The sequence below is a fragment of the Acinonyx jubatus genome, chromosome B1, assembly GCF_027475565.1.
Source record: "Acinonyx jubatus isolate Ajub_Pintada_27869175 chromosome B1, VMU_Ajub_asm_v1.0, whole genome shotgun sequence".
In the NCBI taxonomy this organism is placed as follows: domain Eukaryota; kingdom Metazoa; phylum Chordata; class Mammalia; order Carnivora; family Felidae; genus Acinonyx; species Acinonyx jubatus.
In genome coordinates this window covers 136680276-136705576 of record NC_069382.1, presented here as the reverse complement: position 1 = coordinate 136705576, position 25301 = coordinate 136680276, and the positions used below count along the sequence as shown (strand labels likewise).

The 25301-nt window shown below is 34.7% G+C and overlaps 1 protein-coding gene across 3 annotated transcripts in view; it reads left to right on the top strand.

Moving 5' to 3' along the window:
- The window catches only part of CFAP299 (cilia and flagella associated protein 299), a 578028-nt gene that overhangs the window by 221942 nt on the left and 330785 nt on the right, over positions 1 to 25301 (top strand). For 2 of the 3 annotated variants that reach the window (XR_003420180.2, XM_015074376.3), the window contains exon 3: positions 849 to 939. Coding sequence is in view for 2 of the 3 variants with exons in the window: in XM_015074376.3 (XP_014929862.1) it covers positions 849 to 939 (91 nt within the window). In the remaining variant the exon portion in view is untranslated. The remainder of the gene's footprint in view (positions 1 to 848; positions 940 to 25301) is intronic. The other variant, XM_027059197.2, reaches the window with a different exon arrangement.

Sequence of the window (25301 nt, the reverse complement as noted above, 5' to 3'; positions counted from 1 at the left end):
GTATATAAATGATCACCCCAGTAAGTCTAGTTAACATCCATTGCCACACATAGTTATAAATTCTTTTTTTGTGTGGTGAAAACTTCTAAGATCTACTCTTATCAACTTCCAAATATACAGTATTATTAATTATAGTTAATATAGTTACACCGTGTTGTATATTACATCCCAGCTTCTCATTTTATTACTTCTCTTGAATTCTTTTTTTTAAAGATTTTATTTTTTTAAATCATCTTTACACCCAATGTGGGGATTGAATTCACAATCCTGAGATAAAGAGACGTATGTTCCACTAACTGAGCCAGAGGCACCCCTGTTTCTTTTTATCTGACAAAGATAACTCAACTTAGTTTCCTTTTTTTTTTTTTTTGCTTTGTTTATATCCTCATAGAGCTAAGATTAATGCTTTATCCCAGTAAGGGAATTGGATTAGGTTTCTAGTGTTCTAATTTTCTTATATTAAGTAAATAAATTATATGTAAATTGTAGGCAATCTAAAATTATTGTGGGTAATGAGAGGTATAAATACATTGAATTTGAATGGTATGATAAAAAGAATAAAATGGGCATGTAAATGAAATTAACTGTTTCTGGCTTGAGTATTGATATAGACGTATATATTATTTATGCACTTGACTCCAATTATTTGTAAAGATTCTATAACTGTATAAAATTATATCGAGGAATGTAGTAAATTATAATAATTGTGTATTATTTATAATGATTGTGTGTATAGTTTTTGTGTTATAAGGAATTGTCACTTGGAATAAAGTGCGGTTGTTGGTCCCTGAGTGCCTTTAATATATTTGTTTTCTAATATATTATAACTGAAGACCTGCATTTTGCAGGACATTAACAAGTGCTGGTAAAGACCTGCAAGATAATTTTCTGAAGGCTCTGGCAGTGAGAGAAGAAGACAATCACAATGGAAAAGTGAGCGTGAGTACCTACATCCTAAAAATGTATACATTAAAGGCACAGTTGGTGTCAATAATATACATTTTAATATCTTCCCTGAGAAGTAATTCATGAGGGATATAATAAGGCTCTTTGTTTTATATATTATACAATTTATATAGAAAAAAAATTTATTCCCACTTACAACTGTGGAAGTACCCAAATGGTGAATAAAAAATAGAATCCCATACATCTATTGTAGAGAAAATGCATGACTCTTTGTGCTGGTCTTATGCTGAAAATTCCTGCTCTAGCTCAGCCTCCTGGTATGCTCTACCAAGTCACATCATCTACTGTCCCCCAAGTTTTGCCCTATGCCTACCTGATTTCATACTGCCTTCAGAAGATAGTCCTGTCATCTGCCTTGTAGTCCTACATTTGGAGATGTGATACAAACCACATGATGGAGAAGCATAATTTTTAATCACCATGGATAATATATTATTACTATATTAAAATGTATGCTAGATAATATATGTAAAAGTGTTAATATTTTTGGAATACATATTTACTTTCACCTTTTGTTAATATAATACTAGTAATATCAGTCTTCTGTAGGTCTTAAAATGTTCCAAGTCAAGGATGAAAAAAGGCAAATGTAACTTACAGAAAAATCCTCAGAAGTAGTGTGATGAAAAATTTATAGCAACAGAAAAATATGTGTATAAGGAGGTCTATTTTACTAAAGTTTTCTCAAAAAGTAGTTGGAATTTTTCTCACTGTCAGGGCCCTTGAAAATTTTACATGCGGACAAAATCCTCACTATACTTTAGGGAGAGAAAAGATCATATTTTGGTCAGCCAATTGAATAGAATTAACCTGGACTTGAAATTAGGGAGATTCTTGGAGGAGTTGGACAAGTGAAGTTTAAGAGGTGAAGTTGGAAATATGGATAAAGAGTAAACTCTGATAGGCCTTGTAAATTACAACAGAAAAGTTTGAAATTTACCTGACTCTAAATAGAAAGAGCAGCTAAAAAGATGGGAATAAAGGCAAAAGAATGTGATGGCACAGGAATCCATCATAAGGACTTACAAGAAGGAGCAAATGATCATTAGTGATCAAACAAGACAGGGATTAAAAAAACATCCATACAGATTAAAAAAAAAATATATATATATGTGTGTGTGTGTGTATATATATATACATACATATATATTTGTGTGTATATATATATATATATATATATATATATATATATATATATATATTTGACAAGAAAAATTCCATCTATAGTAAGGGTGGAAATTTGATTCCATAAGGTTGAAAAAAATGGCCATGGTTAGACATTAGAACCAACAAACATAAATAGCTTTAGAGACCCAAAACCCACATTTTTAACCAAAGTGGCATACTTCCTCTCAAAAATATCTTTTTAAGTCTTTCTCTCCTATTGCAATTTCCTTTAATAATGAGTGCAGACTTATCCACTCATTTACCCAGATAGAAGCATGTCAGTCACTATGGATTCCCTACTCTCTCTCTCACTCATGTTGAACGAACCACTAATTTCTCCTAAGTATAAATCAAGTCACTTCACTTTTCACCCTCTCAACTATCATTTACTTTGATTCAAACTACCATTCTATTTTAAGTAAATTGATATCATAGCATCCTAAATGATACACTTATGTATTTTCTTACCCACCTCCCATCCATTTGCCAGTCACTCAATACATTTTCTTGTGTACCTGCTCTTGCCTGGAACTGTTCTAGTCCCTGGGACACTGAGGTACTGCAGAATCCATGACCTTAAAGGGTTTATAGTTGAGAGAAGGAGATAGAAAATAAGTAAGCAAAATAAAAGTGGCACAATTAATTTCAGCTCTGGATAGGTACTATGGAAAACATAAAAGAATAAAATTGAATAAAAAGATATTGAATAGAGAGTAGTTGGTTGCTTTAGCTACAGTATATAGGAAAATCACTTTGAGGAGGTGACATCTGTTGGACTTGAAAGAAGTGAAGAAGATAGCCACAGAATTTGAAGGGAGAGACACCCCAAACAGATAATGATTTGAGAGGGAGAGATAGCCCAAGAAAAAGGTACAGCATATTAAAAGTTCCTGAGATAATAGCAATTATGACATATTCAAAGATGGTAAGAAGACCAGAATGGCTGGAATATATTTATTGAAAGGGATTGTCGAGACAGATGAGGTCAGAGTGGAAGTCACAGCCAGAACATATAGATTTTAAGGAATTTTGATTTTGTTCTTTAATTTTAATTTTTATATTCTTCTATTTTTGAACTAGAGAGTTGATGGGCAACTTAAAGAAGTAACCCTAATCTGGTTTACACTTTAGAAAGATTGATCTCACTGCTGCTGTGTGGGGTGGAAAATGTGCGAAGGAGGCCTAGCACAGAGTCAAGGAGGTAAGATAGGGAGCTTTTGTAATCAACCAGCAAGAGGTGAAACTCTTACAAGGTGGTACTATTAGAGATAGAGGGAAGTTACTGAATCCTGTCTGTGTTTTGGTGGCAGAACAGAAAGGACTCATTGATGTGTTTGATGTAGAATATTAAAGAAAGAAAAGCAAGATGACTACTAGGTTTTTGGCTTGAACAAGAGGTAGATGATGTTGCTACTCACTGTGGCAGGAGAACTCTTGAGGAATGCTGGTTTCGAGAATCAATAATGAAATTGTGCCGTGCTGGCAGTGTTAATTTTGTAATGCCTCTTAGGTACTCAAGTGGAGAAGTTGATTGGTCTTTTATGTATAGGGATTTAGAACTTAGAGGAGAAGTCTTGGCTAGAATATAAATCTGAAAGATACCTATACCTAAATGGTATGGAAAGTCATGGACTTGCAGATATTTACTAGGCGGAGAGTATAGGTAAAGAAAAGTGAAGTCCAATGATAGATCTTTATGAAACCCCAACATTTAGAGATCTGGAATGTGTGAAAGAGCCAGCAAACAATACTGAGAAGTAGCCAGTAGGAGAAAAGTAGAAGAAGAAAAGTCAAGTGGGAGCAATGCTACAAACATGGGAGAAGAAGCAATTTTAAAGGAAAGAATGCTCACCATGTCAGATGCTGCTGAGAGGTCAAATAAGATGATGCCTAAGTTTCCCCTGGCTGTTGTAACAAGTTACTACAAACTGGGGGGCTTAACACAACAGAAACTTATTTTCTCACAGAAAGTCTTATTTCACAGAAGTCTGAAATGAAGATGCTGGCAGAACCAAGTTCTCTCCAAAGATCTAGGGGAGAATTTCTTCTAAGCCTTTCCCTTAACTTCTGGTGTTTCTGGAAATCACTGGTGTTCTTTGGTTTGTAGACCTATCACTCTAATCTATGCCTCCATTATCACACAATTCTCCTTCTGCACCTGTGTTTCTGTCTTCTGTTTTCATAAAAACACCGATCATATTGGATCCTCCTCCCCAATTGAATATGATCGAATCTTAATTTTATTATACATACAAAAACCTTATTTCCAAATAAGGTCACATTCATAAGTACCAAGGGTTAAACCTTCAACATATCTTTTTTGGACAGCTGGGGGGCATGATTCAACCCACAACAAATGATAAATAGTTTGACATTGTTTTTGGCTAGGTAAATATCATGGTTACATTGGCAAGGGCTGTTTCAGTGATGGGAATAGGTAAATGTCTCATTGGAGTGGGTAGAAAAAAAGAAAAAAGTGTATAAGATAGGGAGAAACAACTGTTTATTGATTTTTGCACTGTCACTGGAGTAAGGCTTGGAGTCCAAGTAGTTTGTTTTGTTGTGTTTTAATTTTAGATGGATAATATTAACCCATGTTTTATGTTAATAGGAATGATCCAGTAGAGAGAGGGGTATTGATGGTGTAGGAGAAAAAGGAAATGATTGATGAAAAGAAGTCCTTAAAAGGAAGATGGGGTCCAGAACACTAGGGAAGGGTTTGTCTTTGAGAGGGGCAGAAGCCATTTGTAAAGTTATAGCAGGAGGGAAGAAAGATCTATAGGCACACCAGCTAAGCTGGTTGGTGAATTTGAGTTTGGGAAGATGAGACAGCTCTGCTATGAGTGTATCTATTTTTTCTGCATTATTGCTCTGAATGATCTTTAATTACATCATTATGGATTTGTCTTTTCCCTAGAGAAGGCCTCAGATTTAACTTTTATTGAGTATGCTAAAGAGTTAACATTCTATGTTGGATGGGTGGTCACTGATTTTGAAATTGGAATCTTATCAGACTCATAGTTTGCTGACACGAAAATAACATGGTCATTTATTTGGGCCTTTGAATTTGTGGTATTATTGTAATCAGCAGAATACATATCATTATATCAAGAGTGGCATTTAAGGCTTAATTTTCTATTTCCTACTCTAGGCTTAAAGCAGACTCCAAATGGGTTTATAGAAAACTATAAGAGAATACAACATGTTTTAGACAAAGCTAATTATGACGATCACAAGCTTATTTAAAAGCCATTTAGTAAATGGATATGCTTTTTAAAAAGTAGTCCTATAAAGTATACAATATTCATGAGATTTGAATCTATATTAATTTGCTGTCAGCAGAAATTATATGTGAATTTTATGAGGTCTGAACTCTCCAAGGGACATGACTATTTCCTAAGCATTAGTATTTCTCTACATAGTGAGTACAAAATAAATGGAGAATTTCAACCCAGAGGCTCACTTGCTACTCTTTTTGTTTCATTTTAATGAAAGTACACCCTGGAAAAATTATGATATAGTTTTAGAACTGACATAATTGATCTGCATGGCCTAATAAGGCTTGAAGGGCTAATTCCATAGCAATTTTCTTAGGTAATTTTTGTTAAATGCATCTAGGAAATTAGAAAAAGATTGGATTTACTTTCCCACACTCACAACTTTTTATTTTATTGTTAAGTTGGGTGATCCCAGGTTTCAAATGCTATTTGGTGTAATTGAATCTTGTTCTGGGTGTTCTCTTTCTCTCTCTGGTCAACTAATTGCAAAATTAATTTACTAGTTTTCTCCATTTAGGCCTTGAATTTACTCTGCTATAGAGCCTAGAGCTTGGGGAAACGTCATTCTTCTTTGTCCCCACTTCCCAGTGGGCCTCCACCCTAATACTTTCAATGCTGAAGTTATAGGATTACTTGCTTATTATATACACTCATACCATTTCTACAAACCTACTGCATAGACATGTAGTCTTTATGACCTGGGAAGGAACAGCATTTTATGACAATTAAAAGTTTGTATAACTGTTACTAAAAGAATACAAATTCTTGGAAATATAATTCCTTTAAAGATTTCAGTGGAGGGGCAACTGGTTGGCTCAGTCAGTTAAGTGTCTGACTCTTGATTTTGGCTCAGGTCTTGATCTCATGATTCATGAGATTGAGTCCCACGTTGGGCTCCATGCTGACAGTGTGGACCCTGCTTGGGATTTTCTCTCCCTCTCTCTCTACCTCTCCCCTGCTCTTGTGTGTTCACTCTCTCCTTTTCCCTCTCTTTCAGAATAAATAAACATGTAAAACAATAAATAAAGATTTCAGTGAATCAGTGGGTCAAATGCTATGGACTTAAATATTGTTTAGATAAATCATTTTTAAAGCTTGTATTAATCTGAAGATTACTTGATTTAATTCAATAATCAATATTATGAATGTCTCTGAATTTCATATGTAGTATATACTGCATATAAGTGTATGTATAATTTGTGAATATGCATATATATACATATATAAATACTTTATACAAAAACACACACATCCTTTCCTTACATTTTCCCCCAAATACTCTTGTTTTAGATTAGACAAAACATTGAGACTTATGTACAATTCATATACAAAATGTTAAAAGGATTTTTATTAAGTATGTAGTGCTTCATATGACAGATACAATGTTTTCCTACTAAGATAACTAATTTAATTTAGCTTAAATTAAATTAAATTAAATTTTTTAAGTTTATTTATTTTGAGGTGGGGAGGGGCAGAGAGAGAGGGAGGGAGAGAATCCTAAGTAGGCTCTGCTTTGTCAGCCCAGAGACTGATGTGGGGCTCAATCTCATGAACTGTAAGATCATGACCTGACCCAAGATCAAGAGTTGGACGCTGAACTGACTGAGCTACCCACATGCCCCTAAATTTATTTTAAATGTGTTCCATGCATGTATGAAAATGTTTCTACCTCATGATTCTTATATTAAAGATATAAAAATTCTTTAAAAACTAAAATAATTAACCATTTCTTTCTCATTTATAAGGAGATTTATTGTTTCCTGAGAAAGTGTAATTTTCTAATTGCTTATGCTAATGAAGTTTTTAACACTACCACCACAGTGAGGCATTCATTAAGTGCATGTTTATGATAAGTGCTTGGAAAAAAAAATTAAGTAAGTTTGGTTCTAGATATCCAGAAACTCTGAGGCAAATCACACTGATGTGTAGATGGACATAAATTTATGGATTTTTGGTGGTCTTTCAGGTTTTCTGTATACAGTATCATGTCATCTGCAAATAGTGAGAGTTTGACTTCTTCCTTGTCAATTTGGATGCCTTTTATTTATTTTTGTTGTCTTAGTTCTGTGGCTATAACTTCCAGTACCATGTTAAATAAAAGTGGTAAGAGTGGACATCCCTGGCTTGTTCCTGACCATGGAGGAAAAGCTCTCAGTTTTTCCCCATTTAGGGTGATATTAGGTGTGAGATTTTTCATATATGGCTTTTATTATGTTGAGGTATGTTCCTTCTATGACATGATACTATATACAGAAAACCTGAAAGGCTCCACCAAAAAAACTTCTGTAACTGATAAATGAATTCAGTAAAATTGCAGGATACAAAAATCAATGTACAGAAATCTGTTGCATTTCTATACACCAATAATGAAGCAGCAGAAAGAAAAATTAAGGAATCAATACCATTTACAGTTGCACCAAAAACAATAAGATGCCTAGGAATAAAATAACTAAGGAGATGAAAGACCTCTATTCTGAAAACTGTAAAACACTAATGAAAGAAATTGAAAATGACACAAAAATGGAAAGACATTCCATACTCATATATTGGAAGAACAAATATTGTTAAAATGTCTACACTACCCAAAGTAATCTATACGTTTAATGCAATCCCTATCAAAATGCCACCAGCATTTTTCACAGAGCTAGAACAAACAATCCTAAAATTGTATGGTACCACAAAAGACCTCGAATAGCCAAAGCAATCCTGAAAAAGAAATCAAAGCTGGAAACATCACAATTCCAGAGTTCAAGCGGTATTACAAAGCTGTAGTCATCAAGACAGTATGGTACTGGCACAAAAACAGACACATAGATCAATGGAAGAGAAAAGAGAACCCAGAAATGAACCTACCACTATTTGGTCAATTAATCTTCGACAAAGCAGGAAAGAATATCCAATGGGAAAACAACAGTCTCTTCAACAAATGGTGTTGGGAAAACTGGACAGCTACATGCAGAAGAATGAAACTGGATCACTTTCTTACAGCATACACAAAAATAAACTCAAAATGGATTAAAGACCTATATGTGAGACCTGAAACCATAAAAATCCTGGAAGAGAAGGTGGTTACTTCTTTGACATCAGCTTTAGTACCTTCTTTCTAGATATGTTTCCTGAGGCAAGGGCAACAAAAGCGAATATAAAATATTGGAACTACATAAAAATAAAAAAAAAAAAAAACACTTCTGCACAGTGAAGGAAACAATCAACAAAACTAAAAGACAACCTACAGAATGGAAGAGAATGTTTGCAAATGATATATCTGATAAAGGGTTAGTAGTCAGGGGAGCCTGGGTGTCTCAGTCAGTTGAGTGTCCATCTCTTGATTTTGGCTTAGGTCATGATCCCAGGGTCCTGGGATAGAAACCCGTGTCAGGCTCCATGCTGAGTGTGGAGCCTGCCTATGATTATTTCTCCCTCCCCCCCTTCTTCTCCCCAACTTGTGCACTTTTTCTCTCTTTTTTTTAAAAAAGGTTAGTATCCAATATATATAAAGAATCTATAAAATGCAACTCCCCCAAAATGAATAATCTAGTTAAACAATGGGCAGAGGACATGAATAGACATTTTTCCAAAGAAGACATATAGATGGCCAATAGACACATGAAAAGATGCTCAATATCACTTATCATAAGGGAAATAAAATCAAAACTACAATGAGATATCATTTCTCACTTGTCAAAATAGCTAAAATCAATGACATAAGAAACAACAGGTGTTGGCAAGGATGTGGAGAAAGAGGAACCCTCTTGCACTGTTGGTAGGAATGCAAACTGATGCAGCCATTCTGGAAAACAGCATGCAGTTTCCTCAAAAAGTTAAAAATAGACCTACCCTACAATCCAGCAATCGTACTACTAGGTATTTATCCAAAGAATACAAAAGTAGTAATTCAAAGAGATACATGAACCCTGATGTTTATAGCAGCATTATCTACAATAGTCCAATTATGGAAATAGCACACATGCCCATCAATTGATGAATGGATAAAGAAGATATACATATACATGTATATATGTATATATATACACATATTGGAATATTATTATGGAAAAAATACATATTATGGAATATTACTCAGTAATAAAAAAGAATGAAATCTTGTCATCTGCAATGATATGGATGGAGCTAGAAAGTATTACACTAAGGGAAATAAGTCAGAGAAAGACAGGTAACATATAGTTTCACTCGTATGTGCTATTTAAGAGACAAAAGAGCAAAGGGGGGGAAAAAGAGAAAGAGAGAAGCAAACCATGAAAAAGATTCTTAACTATAGAGAATAAAATGATGGTTATGAGAAGGGAGGTGGGTAGGGGGTATGGGTTAAAAAGGTGATGTGGCTTAAGGAGTGCATTTGCTGTGATGAGCACTGGATATTGTGTGGAAGTGTAGAGTCACTATATTGTACACCTGAAACTAATATTACACTGTATGTTAACCAACTGGAATTTAAATAAAAACTTTAAAAAATCAGATAACTAAGCGTATTGTGTGAATACGTGAGATATTCATGTGAAATATTCACACAATGACTTCTGAGAAATCATTTTCTTAGAAAAATCAGTGAAAATGTTAAATAAGTTAAATATTTAAATGAAGCTGGGATTAAGAGTGTTCTTTTTTCCCTTGCAATCTCCAAAAATACATTTACAGAAATGGTAAAATTATAGAGGTTGCTTGAATGAAGATGTAATATCTTGAGAACATTTCATGGCTATGATAGAGACTAAAGAAAATTTTAATGGTCAAAATGTGATGATTGTGTGAAGAAAATACTAGGTGGAAATTAGAATAAAGAAGTAAAATGGGTCAGTGTGAGACAATAGTTTTCTATTTCCTTCTAGATTACTCTGAGATTTCTTTACATAGTTTATCAATAGGTTTATCTCCTATTTTGGTATCTATGATATAATTATCTTTTAGTTTTCTTACTTTCTTCTGACTTTTGATTTTATTCTCTTTCTTGGGCTGACTACCTTATAACTCTACTTGAAGCTGCATCCTTTCCACTATGCACATTTTTCCTTGGAATCATCCAGATCCTATACGTCCAGCCCCATGGATCCACTGCTGTACGTCTATTAATTAATTTATTCAATTATTCATTAAATGGTGATAGCTATTCTATACTAGGCATTATACTAGCTTCTGGAGAAACAAATGGATTTCAAGTGCCTTATGAAGCTAAAAGTTGCTTGGGAAAGAAAGTCAATAATCAAGTAAGCATACAAAAAATCAAAATTATAACTGTGACAGGTGCTATGAAGGAAAAACACAAAAATCTCTCATTGCATATAAATGGGTCAGGAGATGATATCAGATTTTCAGACAAAATAATTAGGACATTTTCGTATGGAGAATTAACTACAGAGAGAATAAAACATGCAAGATACATGCCAATACATGCAAGATCAGATTAGAAAAGATGAAATAATAGCTTGGATCAGGAAGATGAGAGGGAAGACAAAGAGAACTGATTTGAGAGATATTTAGAAGGTAATATTGAAAAGGATGTGGTGACAAGATATAGTTAAGACCAGGGTTGAAACAAAGGGAGTGGACATGGATAACTGGCCTCTACAGCTGGAGAGATGGATGGATAAATATGGTGCACTCAAAGATCAGGAATGGGGCAGATCATGGATCTGCTTTTGGGTATATTGAGTTTGAGTTGTTATGACAAAAGAAGTTGTTGAAATGTTAAGTAGATAACTGAAGAAAGAAGATCTCCTAAAGTCTACTCCAGTGTTTATCTACACATTGCTATGCCTCAGATACTTACATTTGTATGCATTGAAGTTAATTTTCTTTTCCTCCTCTACTCCTCAGATCTTACATCCACTTGGTCACCAAGCCCAGTCAATTTTACATTGTAAATGTGTCTCAAATTAATGTGGGGTAAAAGGTCAGGAAGCCAAAGAGATAGGCAACAGCCATCTCTAAGGGCTCTGTTGTGCTGTGCTCAGTAGCATAGACAGTGCTCTGTAGATGATGAGTAACACTCAAAGAATTTAGACAAATGGTTGATGTGATCAGACATGCATTTTAAGAATACACTGGCAGCAGTAGGTGGGAATAAATATCTCTGTAGGAGTGGGGAACAAGATAAGAGAAGGGAGGCCAACTGAAAGGCCACTATAACATTTTAGATAATAGATAATAAAAGGCTGGGATAAAGAAATGACAGAATGAATAGTGGATAAAGATGGAGTTCAGTAATTTTGGAGATAACTGCAAAGCATGTTATTTGTTTTGATGTAGGAAATGGGGGTTGAGTACTATTCTTGTGTTTCTATTTGGGGGATTCAGTAGGGCATGAGCAGTTGATAATTTTTAATGGGGAGACAAGTGTGATCCTAGCATTAGAAGATTTACTGTATTCAAGTAGTTAAGAGCATACAAGTTAGAGGTGGATAGGAACTAGATTCAAGGTCTAGATTTATTGCTTACCCAGTATTACAGATCACAAAAGGTCTGTGCTAAGTTTTCCAAGCCAAATACTCTGTTCTATAGTATAGGGAGTGAAAGAATACCCTCATCATAATATTGATTATTGAAGAGAAAATTCAGAAAAGAAAATTGGCACACTACATGATACATGATAAATATGTAACAAATGTGATTTCTGCAGTAAAAGAAAATTATAGTGTTGCTAGAGCTACAATAGTCAATAAAAAAGAAATTGTAGAAAACATGCAATAGTTTTCAAGGGAAGCATTGAATGGTTTTGCATCTCTTTTTAGAAAAGATGGTTGAAAGGTTTCCTTAAGACAATCAGATATAGATTTTGTTAGAGATCTAAAGATTGGTGGCCATTAGCAAGATATTATAGAAATCAGAATATTAAAACAAATACTTTACGTAATGGATTATGTTTTATGTTATAGGAAACCACAGTCTACTTTATTACTTTTCTACTCTCTGCAAACCACTTTGCCATTTGCCATAAACAAAGATGGAAAAGACATTGACCCTCCCTACACTATTTCTAATGTAATAGGGATTATGTTACTCTTTTAAGTGGCTAAGTGGCAGAGTTGGGATGGGTTGGGGTGAGTTATCCTTTTTCAGATGGTAGTAAACTAAGAATCCTGAATTTATTGAATGGAAAAAAAAAAACAAAAATAAAATATGCCCTTCCTAATCAGAGACTCATGAGGATTGTAATGAAAGGTCACATGCTGTTCCGGGCTGAGAAAGTGGAACCTGTTGACACTTATTTTCCCACTGAATGTTGACTGTGTAAACAGTTACATGGCTGACTAGTTTGGGCTTTGAAATATGCATTATTGAAGCTGGTATAAAAGCACTGCTTACAACTTTTCCTTCAGAGTCATTCAAAGAAACCACTGTACATGGGTAAGGAAAACCTATGAATTAGGCAGTTCCTAATATACCCATTTCCTGTGTTGAAATCTCTATGAAACATAAGATTACGTTGTATATGACCAGTAACATTGTGCTGACATGATCTTTTCCCTCCTTGCTATTTTCCAACTTCTATAAAATGTTCCCTTTCAAGAAAATGAAGGTATTATACAGATGTTTATTTCCTTTTTAATTGAATCCATGCCTGTCCATTAATAAACCCTTATGGAAATTATATGACTCATTCAATGGTACCTTCATTTTAAACAAATGACATCAGTGTTTGGCAAATAAAATGCACATCAACTTACATTTTACTGAAAAGAGTATAGTTGAATAGATCTTTAATTCTTTAGTTCCTAGATAAAAAAAAATATGATATAGAGATAGTGAGAAATTTTGGAAAGAGCAGATGTTATAGAGCCATGTTAATCTGGGTTGATTCTTGGATTTCCCACTTATTACAGGCTAACCATTACTTTCTAAACACTAAACACTATTTCAACTGTAAAGAGCCTGAGTTTTCCTACCCACAATATGGAGGCAATCATTTTCATACAGTTGAGATATTTCTAGAAAAAAATTGTATAATGTTTAAGGCACAAATAAACTAATACTTAGTAGGTGTTTAATAAAATATAAGGAATATGTATTCTGTAAAAAATAAATTGTAATATGTGTTTTGTTACTTCTGGTTCCCTAGAAGTAGAGCCTAAGATGCAGATTTTAGTGGAAGGAGTTCAATGAGAAAGGTCTCTCACATGAAACCCGTTAAGGGCATGATGGAAGCATGATAGTATAGAAGACAAAAGTGGGCAGAGATGTGATTTCAGTGGAAATCTAGCTTCACTCTGATCACACAGGAAGCACCAGCGCATGAATTGTTTCAGAGCTTGCTTTTCCTGGAGGCAAGAGAGGCAGTGTGCTATATATACATTCTCCTTCCCCCTTCCTGTGTCTATCAATTAATCATCAGCTGCCGAGAGGGTTGGGGAAGGAGGGAGTAAAGTGGCTCAGGTCAGATAAAGGCAGTTCTTTTTGAGGAGAGAGCAGGTGTGAACCATTAGCCATTAACACCTGCAGCATCTGGAGCTGGGTGCACCAGCCTGGGAAAGGGGATCTGGGAGGGACACTGCCACCATGCACTGCAGATGCAAAAGGTTAGTTTTAGCCATTTTTGAAAGAAAAGAATGCTACTCTTTCAATAATGTAATTGTATATACGCAAAAAAGTATTTTTGTTTAAGATATTTAAATTTATCAATCATTTTTATATGAAGCTTTAATTGCTTCTTTAGTGTCCCATTTCTAAAATGAGAACAGCTATTTGAATTAAAATAAAACGTATTTTACTGCAAAGTCCTCTTCGTTTACAAATAATCATAAGTGCAAACATGGTTTTTGGGTCCAGAAATTTTGCATATATAATAAACTTTTCCATTTAAATCTTATACCCACTAGTACATGTTCCCATATGTAATGGGTGCTGTTTTGTTGGACTGACAGAATCAAGGCAGCAAATCTACTCATGATTCAGAACCAGCATCATGTCAGAATGCATTCATGAAAGACATGTTTGTGGATATACAAACTGTGGTCATAGGAGTGGGAATATAGTTTACTACTTTCTAAACACTGAGCATTTTCAAAGTTAGTGCAATCTTTTTTTTCAAAGTTTTAATTTAAATTCCAGTTAGTTAACATGCACTGTAATATTAGTTTCAGGCGTACAACATAGTGATGCAACACATCCATACATCACCTAGTGCTCATCACAAAATGTGTACTCCTTAATCCTCATCACCTATTTAACCCATCCTCCCATCTACCTCCCTTCTGGTAACCATCAGTTTGTTCTTTATAGTTAAGAGTCTGTTTCTTGGTTTGCTGTTCTCTGTTTCTTTTTTCCCCTCTTTACCCATTTGTTTTGCTTCTTAAATTCCACATATGAGTGAAATCATATGGCATTTGTCTATCTGAATGCTTTTGGGCACTTGTGGAATAGAAAAAAGAAGAAAATTGACATAAGTCGCTAAAATTTGAAAAATGAATTGCTTGGTCACATTATTGAGTTGCTGTAATTCCCAAAGTTCTATGCAAACAAGTGACTTTAGCTATTTGTCTAATAATGAAATGTAATAGGATTATTTAGACATTAATAGAAGTATGAATAACCTAAGAATGCATTGCTCCTCTTTGTAAACAAAAATAAGGGCAAAAATGGTCTGCTGATTTACTCATAGCGAATGCTCCAATAAAGTTTATGTGACGTTTAAGTCCACATTCCTTTTGACTACCAATCTAAAATCCTTAAAGTTCTGAAAACCAAAGAAATTTTTAAAATTTGGAACCGAGTAATTTGGCAATGAAACCTGATCTGAAATGAGACTATTTATAGATTTTATCTCATTTAGTGTGGCTGTCCCTTTGGTTCATTGCAGAAAAAGTAATGTGTTTGGTTATTGGATGCTGTCCTAGGCTTACCTGGGAATGTTGATTTGTATATGTATACCTACCATATTACCTTGCTAAAAGAAAAATATTCTGAGTTTTAAAACAATTCTAGCTCCAGAGTTTTCAGATAAAAGATTATATGTGTATATATATATATATATATATATATATATAATCCTTCTTTAATATATAATTCTCTGTATATTATATCTATAATTCTTTATATATATAATTATATATATAATCCTGTATATATTATATATAATATATATGTGAAGTATTAATTATGGTAAAATGAGCTACATAAGAAAACAAAAAACATCTTAATGGTCTAATATAATAAAAATTTATTGCTTTCTCACTTTAGCTCAGTTGCTTATCCATGTTAAACTCACAGTAGGGCTTTTTCTGTTTCATGTACTTATTCAGGGACCTGTATTGTAGATAAGCTCCATTATCTTTATTCCTTAGCTTCTGAAAATGCTCTGGATATTGAGAATCACTCAAGGGAGAGAGAAAGAAGAATCATTCAGAAGATTCTTTACAGGCCAGAACTGGAAATCTGGTTTACAGTACTCTGTCCTGGACTCAGTCATATGGTCACACTTATTTGGGAAGACTGGGAAATATGGTCCATCTGAGTGGCAGAAGGAAAGCAACATGTTATTGGTCATGGTACCTGCCACATATATGTATGTGTATATTATTGCTATGTCCTATTCTCAAAGCAAAGGACTTAATTACAGAAAAATTATTTCATAATTAAGGCCATTAGTTATCTTTAATAAATGAATATGCTACGCTTTCTAAAAATAATGGGAAGACTGAAAAATAGGAGTAATGTTGTAGATAACTAGTCTTATCATATAATAACATATTAAAAAGCTACCCTTGTTAAGACAATATGGCACAGGAACATGAATCGATTCATGCTCTACTGTACTCGTAATCAGATAAATGAAAATTAAAGTGAGTTATATATTTTACATACACAGATAAGAAACAAAATAAAATGGCAGATCTTGCCAAATTTGCAGGTGAGGATGTGAAGAAGTAAGAAATCACGTTCAGTGATTCAACATTTCATACATTATTAGGCAGAGTTCAGAGACCAGTTTAATAAGGTCTGATAAAGAGAAAGATGTGCATAATCTTTAGTAGATATGTATCTGTGAGAAACTGTCAATCATGTATGAGAAGGTAATTCCAAGCACATGCATTGTAGCATTACTTAGAATATAGCAAAAGAACCTAAGTGTTCATAGACATGAGAACAAGTTGTGGCCCATTTATAAAATGGGACATTACACAGCAATCAATGTGAAAAGTAGGTGTACTCTGTATATCAGTGTGGATTGTCTTAAAAACATCATGTAAGAGAAAAAAAAGGCATGTTTCTGAATGATATGTGCAGGATGACCCTCCCTCAGTCACTGACAAGTGCTGTTCCTTTCTATATCTCAGTTTCCTTATCTGCCCATTGGATTAATGCCAATAACAAGTTAGTAAAATGGACGTGAATCTTAAAGGAACCGCTGCTGGCAAAGTGCTTAGAACATTTTTAGAATACAGTAAACAACAAAAATCATTACTTAAAATTAAAAACTTAAAAACCATACAAAATGATTGACAGTCTTTTTTTATAGATAATCTCATGTTCTAATCATAAACGCTACATGAGGATTGGGGCATCTGGGTGGCTGAGTCAGTTAAACGCGTTAAACCTGTGACTTAGGCACAGGTCATGATCTCACAGCTCCTGAGTTCAAGCCTTGCGTCGGGCTCTGTGCTGACAGCTCAGAGCCCAGAGCCTCCTTAAGAGTCTCTGTCTCCTTCTCTCTCTACCCCTCCTCGACTCATGCTCTCTCTCTCCCTCTCTCTCTCAAAAATAAGTAAGCATTAAAAAAATTTTTTTAAAAAAACTACATAAGGATAATACACACTGAATTTTGGAAAGTCGTTCCATTGTGCAAGATAGGAGGTGGTTAGAAGGGTAATGGGGAAGAAGAATAGAAATGAAAATAGGCTCTTATGTGTCTTATTTCTACACAAATTATGGTGCCAGTATGGGAGAATAGAAAGATTTGAGTAATCTGCTTAGTTGGATGTTGGATACCTGAGTATTAATCATGGTAGTTATGTTAATAAGTATTAGGTGTGTTAGCCTCTTTTATAATTTTCTTTATGCATGAAGTATTTCACAGTCATAAACGGAAGCAGGGAACTATTTTTGGAAAAAATTTAAATGAGTAATTACCAGTGAATTTATTATGTCAAGTAAAATGTTTATAAAGAATAAATAAAAAATGTAGCCAAAAGGGCAAATCTTGGGGTGGCAACTTAGAATTCTTTTTTTCTCTGGGAATGGAACTCAGATTCAGAAGAGGCCCTCTAGAGGCCATGTGTGTCCTGCCTATTCCTGTCCTCTTAGATAACTGATTCTTAGATAACTGGATTCTGTTGATTGGGAAGGAACATTAGAAATGGTGAGTTAGAGAGCCAAGGAATCATTGACACTAACCCCTTTAAAGAAATGGTTCATGACCAACAGCTTCTGAAGTCCCTGATCTACTCCTATGTATGAAATATTCAACACTGCCTTTGAATCTGGGAGAGATAGAGGCACCTGGGTGGCTCAACTGGTTGAGCGTTCGACTTCGGCCCAAGTCATGGTCTCACGGTTAGTGGGTAAGAGCCCCACTCTGTGCTGACAGCTCAGAGCCTGGAGCCTGCTTCAGATTCTGTGTCTCCCTCTCTCTGCCCCTCCCCCACTCACGCTCTGTCTCTCTTTCTCTCTCTCCTCTCTCTCTCTCTCTCTTTCTCAGAAATAAAGAAACATTAAACAAATTATAAATCTGGGAGAGATATATTGCAGGACCATTCCAAAAATTCTTCATTTTGCTTACAGTCCAATTTTTGGTTTACAGCCAAGGAACCTTGACTACAATCTTAAAATTAGTAAGGTTTCTCTCTAACACAGAATCCTTTTATGAGAACAGTAGCTTCTAGTTCCATCCATCCAGAGGAAACCACAAAAAGCATTGGTTAAGTTGGAGTCTATGGATTCATGCTCTATGGGCATCTAAGAAAGCTATCACTTCCTCTCAGTCCACTTCTATATACCGTGTTTTCACACAGCAATTTAAAGGTTAACTAAGAACTATTGAAAAATTGCTACAAATTTTGGAAAGAGAAAATCAAAATAGAATGGCTCCAATAAAATGTAAAATTATTGTATGTGCTGATATGGTAAGGGCTTTTATTTTTGAAATGTCTTAATGAAATTGTAAAATGTGCTTCCCTAGATAACTGTAGAAACATTTATAGACTGTTTTGGGTTTGGACATGTGTAGTGAGAGCCAAGTATATTCATGAAAGTATTTGATCCTTGATGCAGCATGATAGTAATATTTTTTCTTCAAATGCATAAATTTAAAAACTAAAAACTTCTGGCTGCCTAATGTTAACAAACACAATGGCTTTCAAATTGTGAATGATTCAAAACAGCAATGAAAAGAAAAATTCTTTTTTCTAATAAAATGCAATATTTTATTAGAAGTGAATGAATTAAATAGCTCTTCTGTCAACAAATAGTTTCACTTCTTAAAACTAACAGTGGTCCTCATAAGGAAGATTCTAGGGAAAATCAGCTGTCAGAGGAGATGTTGACTGTACTATAATAAATAACAGAGCTGACCTTCAGAGCAATAAGAGGAATACAACTTGTGATCACTCTTTATGAGTAGTTCATTACTCTTTATTTATGAGCATTATGGCAAAATCTAATTTGCACATGTGATGGTGAACTTGGCAGAAAATTGTAATACCTAACAATTGTAATTTAATGTTTTTAGTATTAAGAGAAAATTGTATTGCATCATATTCAAAGGATTTTCCTATTAATTTTACAAACAAACTTTAAGACATTGGTATGTATGATCTCAGCAAGGTTTGGGTCACCAACACAAATTTGGCAATCATGTTGATTTCTCCTTTCCTCCTTAACTCCAGTATGCTATGAATTAATTCAATGCTCTTGACAGCTAAGCTTTTGAAGTAGTATTCTGTTTAGATGTGATAGCTAAAAGGAACCAGAGTTGGACTTCCCATTCCTGTCTCCTACTCTTGAGTCCCCGGGGAATGGTATATTTTACAGCTGGGTCTTCACAAGGTTGTGTTCCTTTAGATGAAAAAAAAAAATTCCCCAAGCAGTAAATATGTTGGTATGTGCTTTTCATTGGACCAGTTCTACATATCTGACCATTACGGGTCTGTATTTTTACTCATCCTGAGTAGAGATGTTTAAGGAAAGGGACTAGATTTGAACCAATGTCTTCATTGCAGTCAGGATAGCAAGAATAACTGCTTCATTTAGCATAAGGGCCAAATACATTTATATTCTTCTTTAGATCTTGAGAGATGGGCAGAAAATCTCAGAAGGGTCAGTTTATCTTTCATTCTTTTTTTTTTTTAAATCTCTATTTCTCTTCATGTTTAACCAACTTTTGCAGTGTTAACAATTACAATTATAAAGATAGTTGTCTTTTGTTGAATGCCTATTTTGTGTTATTACTCATATTTTGTCATGTTTCTTGGCATAAAGTCATTCATAGTATTCCCTTTATAATTTTAATGTCTGAAGGGAAATACTGCTATCCACTTTCTTTCCTGATATTAGTGACTTCTGTTTTCTCCTTTTTTCCTGAGCTGTCTGGCCTAGGTTTATCACTTTTATTGATTTTCTCATAGAACCAACTATTATCTTCATTGATCTTTATTGATTTTGTGTTGTTTATATCATTGATATTTGCTCTTTATTATTTCTTTTCTGCTGCTTACTTTGGGTTTAACTTGATCTTCTTTTTCTAGTTTCTTAAGATGAAAGTTTAGGTTTTTGATTTGAGACTTATTTTCTAACATGGGTGTTTTCATGCTATACCCTGCCCTCTAAGCACTGTTTTAGTCCACAAGATATTTTGATATGTCATGTTTTCATTTCCATGCTATTTATTTTTTATGCAGTACAAATTACTTTCTGATTTCTCCTTTGATTATTTTGACCTATAAATTATCTAAAATTTGTTCGTTTTTAAGTATTTGGGTATTTTTCAGTTTCCAAAATTGCCTCAGTGTCTGTGATTAATTTATTAACTTTGATTACCTATTCCTGTTATTCCTTTTCCGTCCTGATCTTATCATTTGAGATGAACAGGCTGAAAGACATATCACTGTTAGCGGATGTGCCTTCACTCTAGTATTTGTTCTTAAGTGATCTCTGAGGAGACTAGAGTTTTTTGTTTTGTTTTACTCATTAATTTTCTGTTTCCTAAATACTTCTGTGTCTTCCAGGCTAAATCTTTTCTTGTATGTATTTGTTGCAAGATTTTCCTCAAATGTCCAGTGATCCTTGGTTATTCATTCATATTTAAGAAAAGGGCAACTTAAAAGTTGACTGTGAGCTCTGACAGCTTTTGCATTAACCTATGTATGATTGGTCAGGAAACTTGCCATTAGACAGAGATTTTCTTAAATGTGGAAGACTTTGTTCTGTGACACCCAGTGCCTGCTCGCATTCTCTCCAGAGGTTTTGTTCAGTTTCTCTAGGTCGTAATCTTCAGTCTTTTTTCTGGGCATTTAAGGGGCATGGCTGTCGGGCTATTGATAATTCTGTTCATGCAGGTGGAGTGTATTTTTGTTTGACCTTCTCGACCCCACTGCTCACTCCTTGACTTCTGTGTAACTATAATTTCTCAGTTCTGAGCTTCTCCATGGATTAGCTGATAAAACTGATTTTCTTATTGGATGCAGTGTTTTCTCTTGTCCTTCCTTTATTCCTCCATGAATAAGTTCAACTATGCCTGTACGTCTTTTGTTAATAATGCTAGATATATTTTAATTCTCAACAATTACAGTTCTTTATTTTTTAAAGTAGAATTATGTCACTATCTGCTTACTACCAAGAATCTAATGTTTGATATAAGCATAATATGTTCATGTATATATGTAATTTACATATACCTATATAGAAAGTTTTGTTCATTTATTAATGGAATTTTTGGTAAAGCAGATGTTCCCATTTTTAAAAGATTTTTAGGAATAACAGGAGAAGTAATATCTGTATCAAATGATATAGGAACTCTTTGGGTATTATGTCTGGGTGGCTTGGCAATAGATGCTACTTGATAAGCCATTACGAAGGTGACTTTTTGATGCAAATGCTTTCTGTACCTTATTGGATGGGAAAAAGAGTGATTAAATAAAATTATCTCTTAAGTATTTAAAACTAATATGTCAAAATGAATATAAAATTCAATAAAGTGATGTTGTTTATGGCGGGTTCTATAGACCTAAGCAATGAAGGTGTGTCATTGAAAGGAAATTGCACACCACTTTGGCATCTGTGATCAGGTATGAAATAGTTAAATTATCTAGCAAGGGAAATTATGCACATATTTTCCTGTGTGTTTTCTGAGATGACGGAGTTCTCCAAGATTCTTGGAAAAATATTTGAGGAGGAAGAACATCCAGTTCCAAAACACTTTCCTCTTTGGGGGAAGTGTTGGCAGGGAATGAAATACTTAGCATTCGATACCTAGCCCCAGGCAAGGGTTCCCGTCATACTTGCAGGTCTTGGTGTGATTCACCTGGATGGCATAGAATTGAGAAAATAAAAAAAAAAAATCTCATTTTCTATTATTATCTTTTTGGAGTTGGGAGAGAGAGAAAGGGAGTGAATATGGAAAGGAGAGAGGGACAAATACCTTTAATGCCGATTTCATCATGAGCCATAGCATCTTAGAAATGAAGAGAGTGGAGTTTATCTTGTTCAGCTTCTCTTTCAACTGGGAATAACTTTTTCAGCTTTTCTGGCAGATGGCTATGCAGCCTCTGTTTCAATAATTTAAATATTTTCAATGATAGGTAGCTCAGTTCTTTGCAGGTTATTTCTATTTCAGAGAGTTCTAATCATTGATAGTGCTGGGAATATCTACCTTCTTTTATATTCCTCTTCTTGAGCAATATAAAATAATGCTGTTGCCACAGTGTAATGTCTGAAGAGAACTTTCATTTTTTTTTCTTTTGAATTTTCTGGGCTTTTTAAAGTTAAATTTTCTAATTCCTTCAATCACTGTTTAAGCTTTCAGTATTCTCATTAAATTTTTCTTGTTGCTCCCCCATTTTCAATATCCCTTAAAACTCAAAAAAATCAAAGTGTAGCATACAGATACAAATACATAACTCATAAATGAGCAGCTGCATAAATTACCATAAAATGAACAAACCATTTGATCAGTACCCCCAAATTAAAAAAAAAAGAACATTACAGGTGATCACATAAGCCCCCTTCCAGCCCATTTAGTCACTACTTCCCTAACCCCAAACATAATCACTATTCTAATTTCTAATGCCATTGAATAGTTTTGTCACTTTAGAAATTTTATATAAATAGAACCATATTGTCTGATGCCTTTAACTCAATATTTTGTTTGTAAGCGTCACCCATGTTATTGTGTGTATTATAGTATATACTATTTCATCTCTGTGGTTTTCCATTGTATGTAATCCAATTTATTTTTCCTCTTTTTTTTTTTTTTTCTATTTCTGGACAGTGGATTGTGTATAGTTTGGGGCTGCTGTGAGTAATGGCACTGTGAACATTCTTGTACATGTCCTTGTGCACATAGATATATGATTTTCTATTGCATGTACATTTACAGGTGAAATTGTTAGGTCATAAAATATGTTTATGTTCAACTCTAATAGATAATGTCACTTTTCAAAATAACTGAGCAATTTATATTCCCAGCAACCATGTATGATAGCTCCTATTGCTTCATAGTCTCTTTAACATTTGGTACTTCTGTTAAAAAATTTTTTTTAGGGGTGCCTGGGTAGTTAAGTCAGTTACGCGCCTGACTTCAACTCAGGTCATGATCTCATGGTTTGTGAGTTCGAGCCCTGCGTCGGGCTCTGTGCTGACAGCTCGGAGCTGGGGCCTTCTTCGGATTCTGTGTCTTCTTCTCTCTCTACCCCTCACCCCCCCTCGAAAATAAATATTCAAAAAAATGTTTAAAATTACTGTTTATTTATTTTTGAGAGAGAGACAGAGACAGAGAGACAGAGACAGGGCACAAGTTGGGGAGAGGCAGAGAAGAAGGGAGACACAGAATCCCAAGCAGGCTCCAGGCTCTGAGCTGTCAGCACAGAGTCCTACTAGGGACTCAGACTCACAGACCACAAGATCATGACCTTAGCAGAAGTCAGATGCTTAACCTACTGAGCTACCCAGGTGCCCGTAGTATTTTAGTTTTTTATTTTAGAGATTTAAAAAAATTTTTTTCAACGTTTTTTATTTATTTTTGGGACAGAGAGAGACAGAGCATAAACGGGGGAGGGGCAGAGCGAGAGGGAGACACAGAATCAGAAACAGGCTCCAGGCGCTGAGCCATCAGCCCAGAGCCCGACGCGGGGCTCGAACTCACGGACCGCAAGATCGTGACCTGGCTGAAGTCGGACGCTCAACCGACTGCGCCACCCAGGCGCCCCTATTTTAGAGATTTTAAATATCTCCGTGATGTTATCTCATTGTGGTTTAAATTTGCATATCTCTGATTATTGATGAGGTCTTCATATGTTCCTTGGCCATTTGGATATCCTCTTTTGAAAAATGTCTATTCAAGACTCTTGTCCATTTTTCTACTGTGTTTTTTTCATTTTTAACAATTTAAGATATTTTCCATATGTTCAGGATTAAAACTGTTGATTATTTGGCTTGGGAATATTTTCTCTAGCTCTACTTTGACTCAATCTATTAGTGAAAGTTCCTAATTTTAATGTGGTACAATTTATTAGTTTGTTTTTCCTTTATAGGTGGAGTTTTTCTGTCCTGTTTATGATATCTTTGCTATCCCCAAGTCACAAATATATACTCTTATGATATCCTCTAGAAGTTGTATTATTTATATTTAGATGTATTTTTTACCTGCATTTACTTTTTTGCGTGTATGGCGTGAAATAGAGGTCAAATTCCATTGAGATACTTATTGTACATCCCAGCAAACATGTTAAATAGGCATCGATGTAAAAATTTGGACTTCGGAGTGGGAGTCTCCATCAAAGTTGAAGTTTGGGGCTTGTTGAGTGTACAGATGTTCGTTAAAGCTATGAGATTGTATACTATTGCTAAATACATGAGCACAGGTTGAGAATAACTTGAGGGGAGAGCCCATATTAGAGCTCCAATATGGGTCTAATATTAGCCCATATTAGACCCAATATGGGTCTAATATTAGACCCATATTGGAGCTCCAATATGTGACCTGAAACTAGGCTCATTACTTTGCTACATGATAGTGTAGACTACAATATAGTAACACGGAGCACAGTATACTGTAGATTTCTGTCATCTAGACACTACCTGTAGTAGTGTATCCCGATTGTATTGTCTTATGCCACCATCAAGTCAGGATATAAACTTAACTAAAATGTTATGGTAAGCCAGAACATCATATTTTTAATTTGAATTATTATTAAGCCAAGCCCTTCATTCTGCACTAAAAGAATTGATGAGTTTGCTTATAAAAACAGCAATTTACATTTTTTTAAAACACTCTATGATGCTTTCATGTTATTCAGGTCATTTGTCCCAGCCTCTCCTAATATTTTGGAATCCTAAGTAATTAATGTACCATGCATGCTCTCTGTCATACATCCACACATTCAACGTTTGTACATTTCATAGGCAAGTGGCTGATAGCAAATGTTGGATCCTACAGGATCATGTCCAGAAATCTGTGACTGGTACACCAGGGACCTTCCTCCTTTAGCTGACACTGCTCCCAGTTTCAAACCTTGTTTGAGAAACGCTGTTCAATTACATCTAAACTTCAGTCATCCAGGTCGTATTTCCTCATTGTTTCTAGGAAGGAAATCTTGAGAAAAGCCATTTCTCTTTGAATTCTCACTTCATATAGTCTGTAGTGGGGCACCTAATACTGGAACCTTGGCCTCATTCTTGTCAGAGTAAATTACTTCCAGTGTCACTTTATTTCACTTCTGCAAAAAG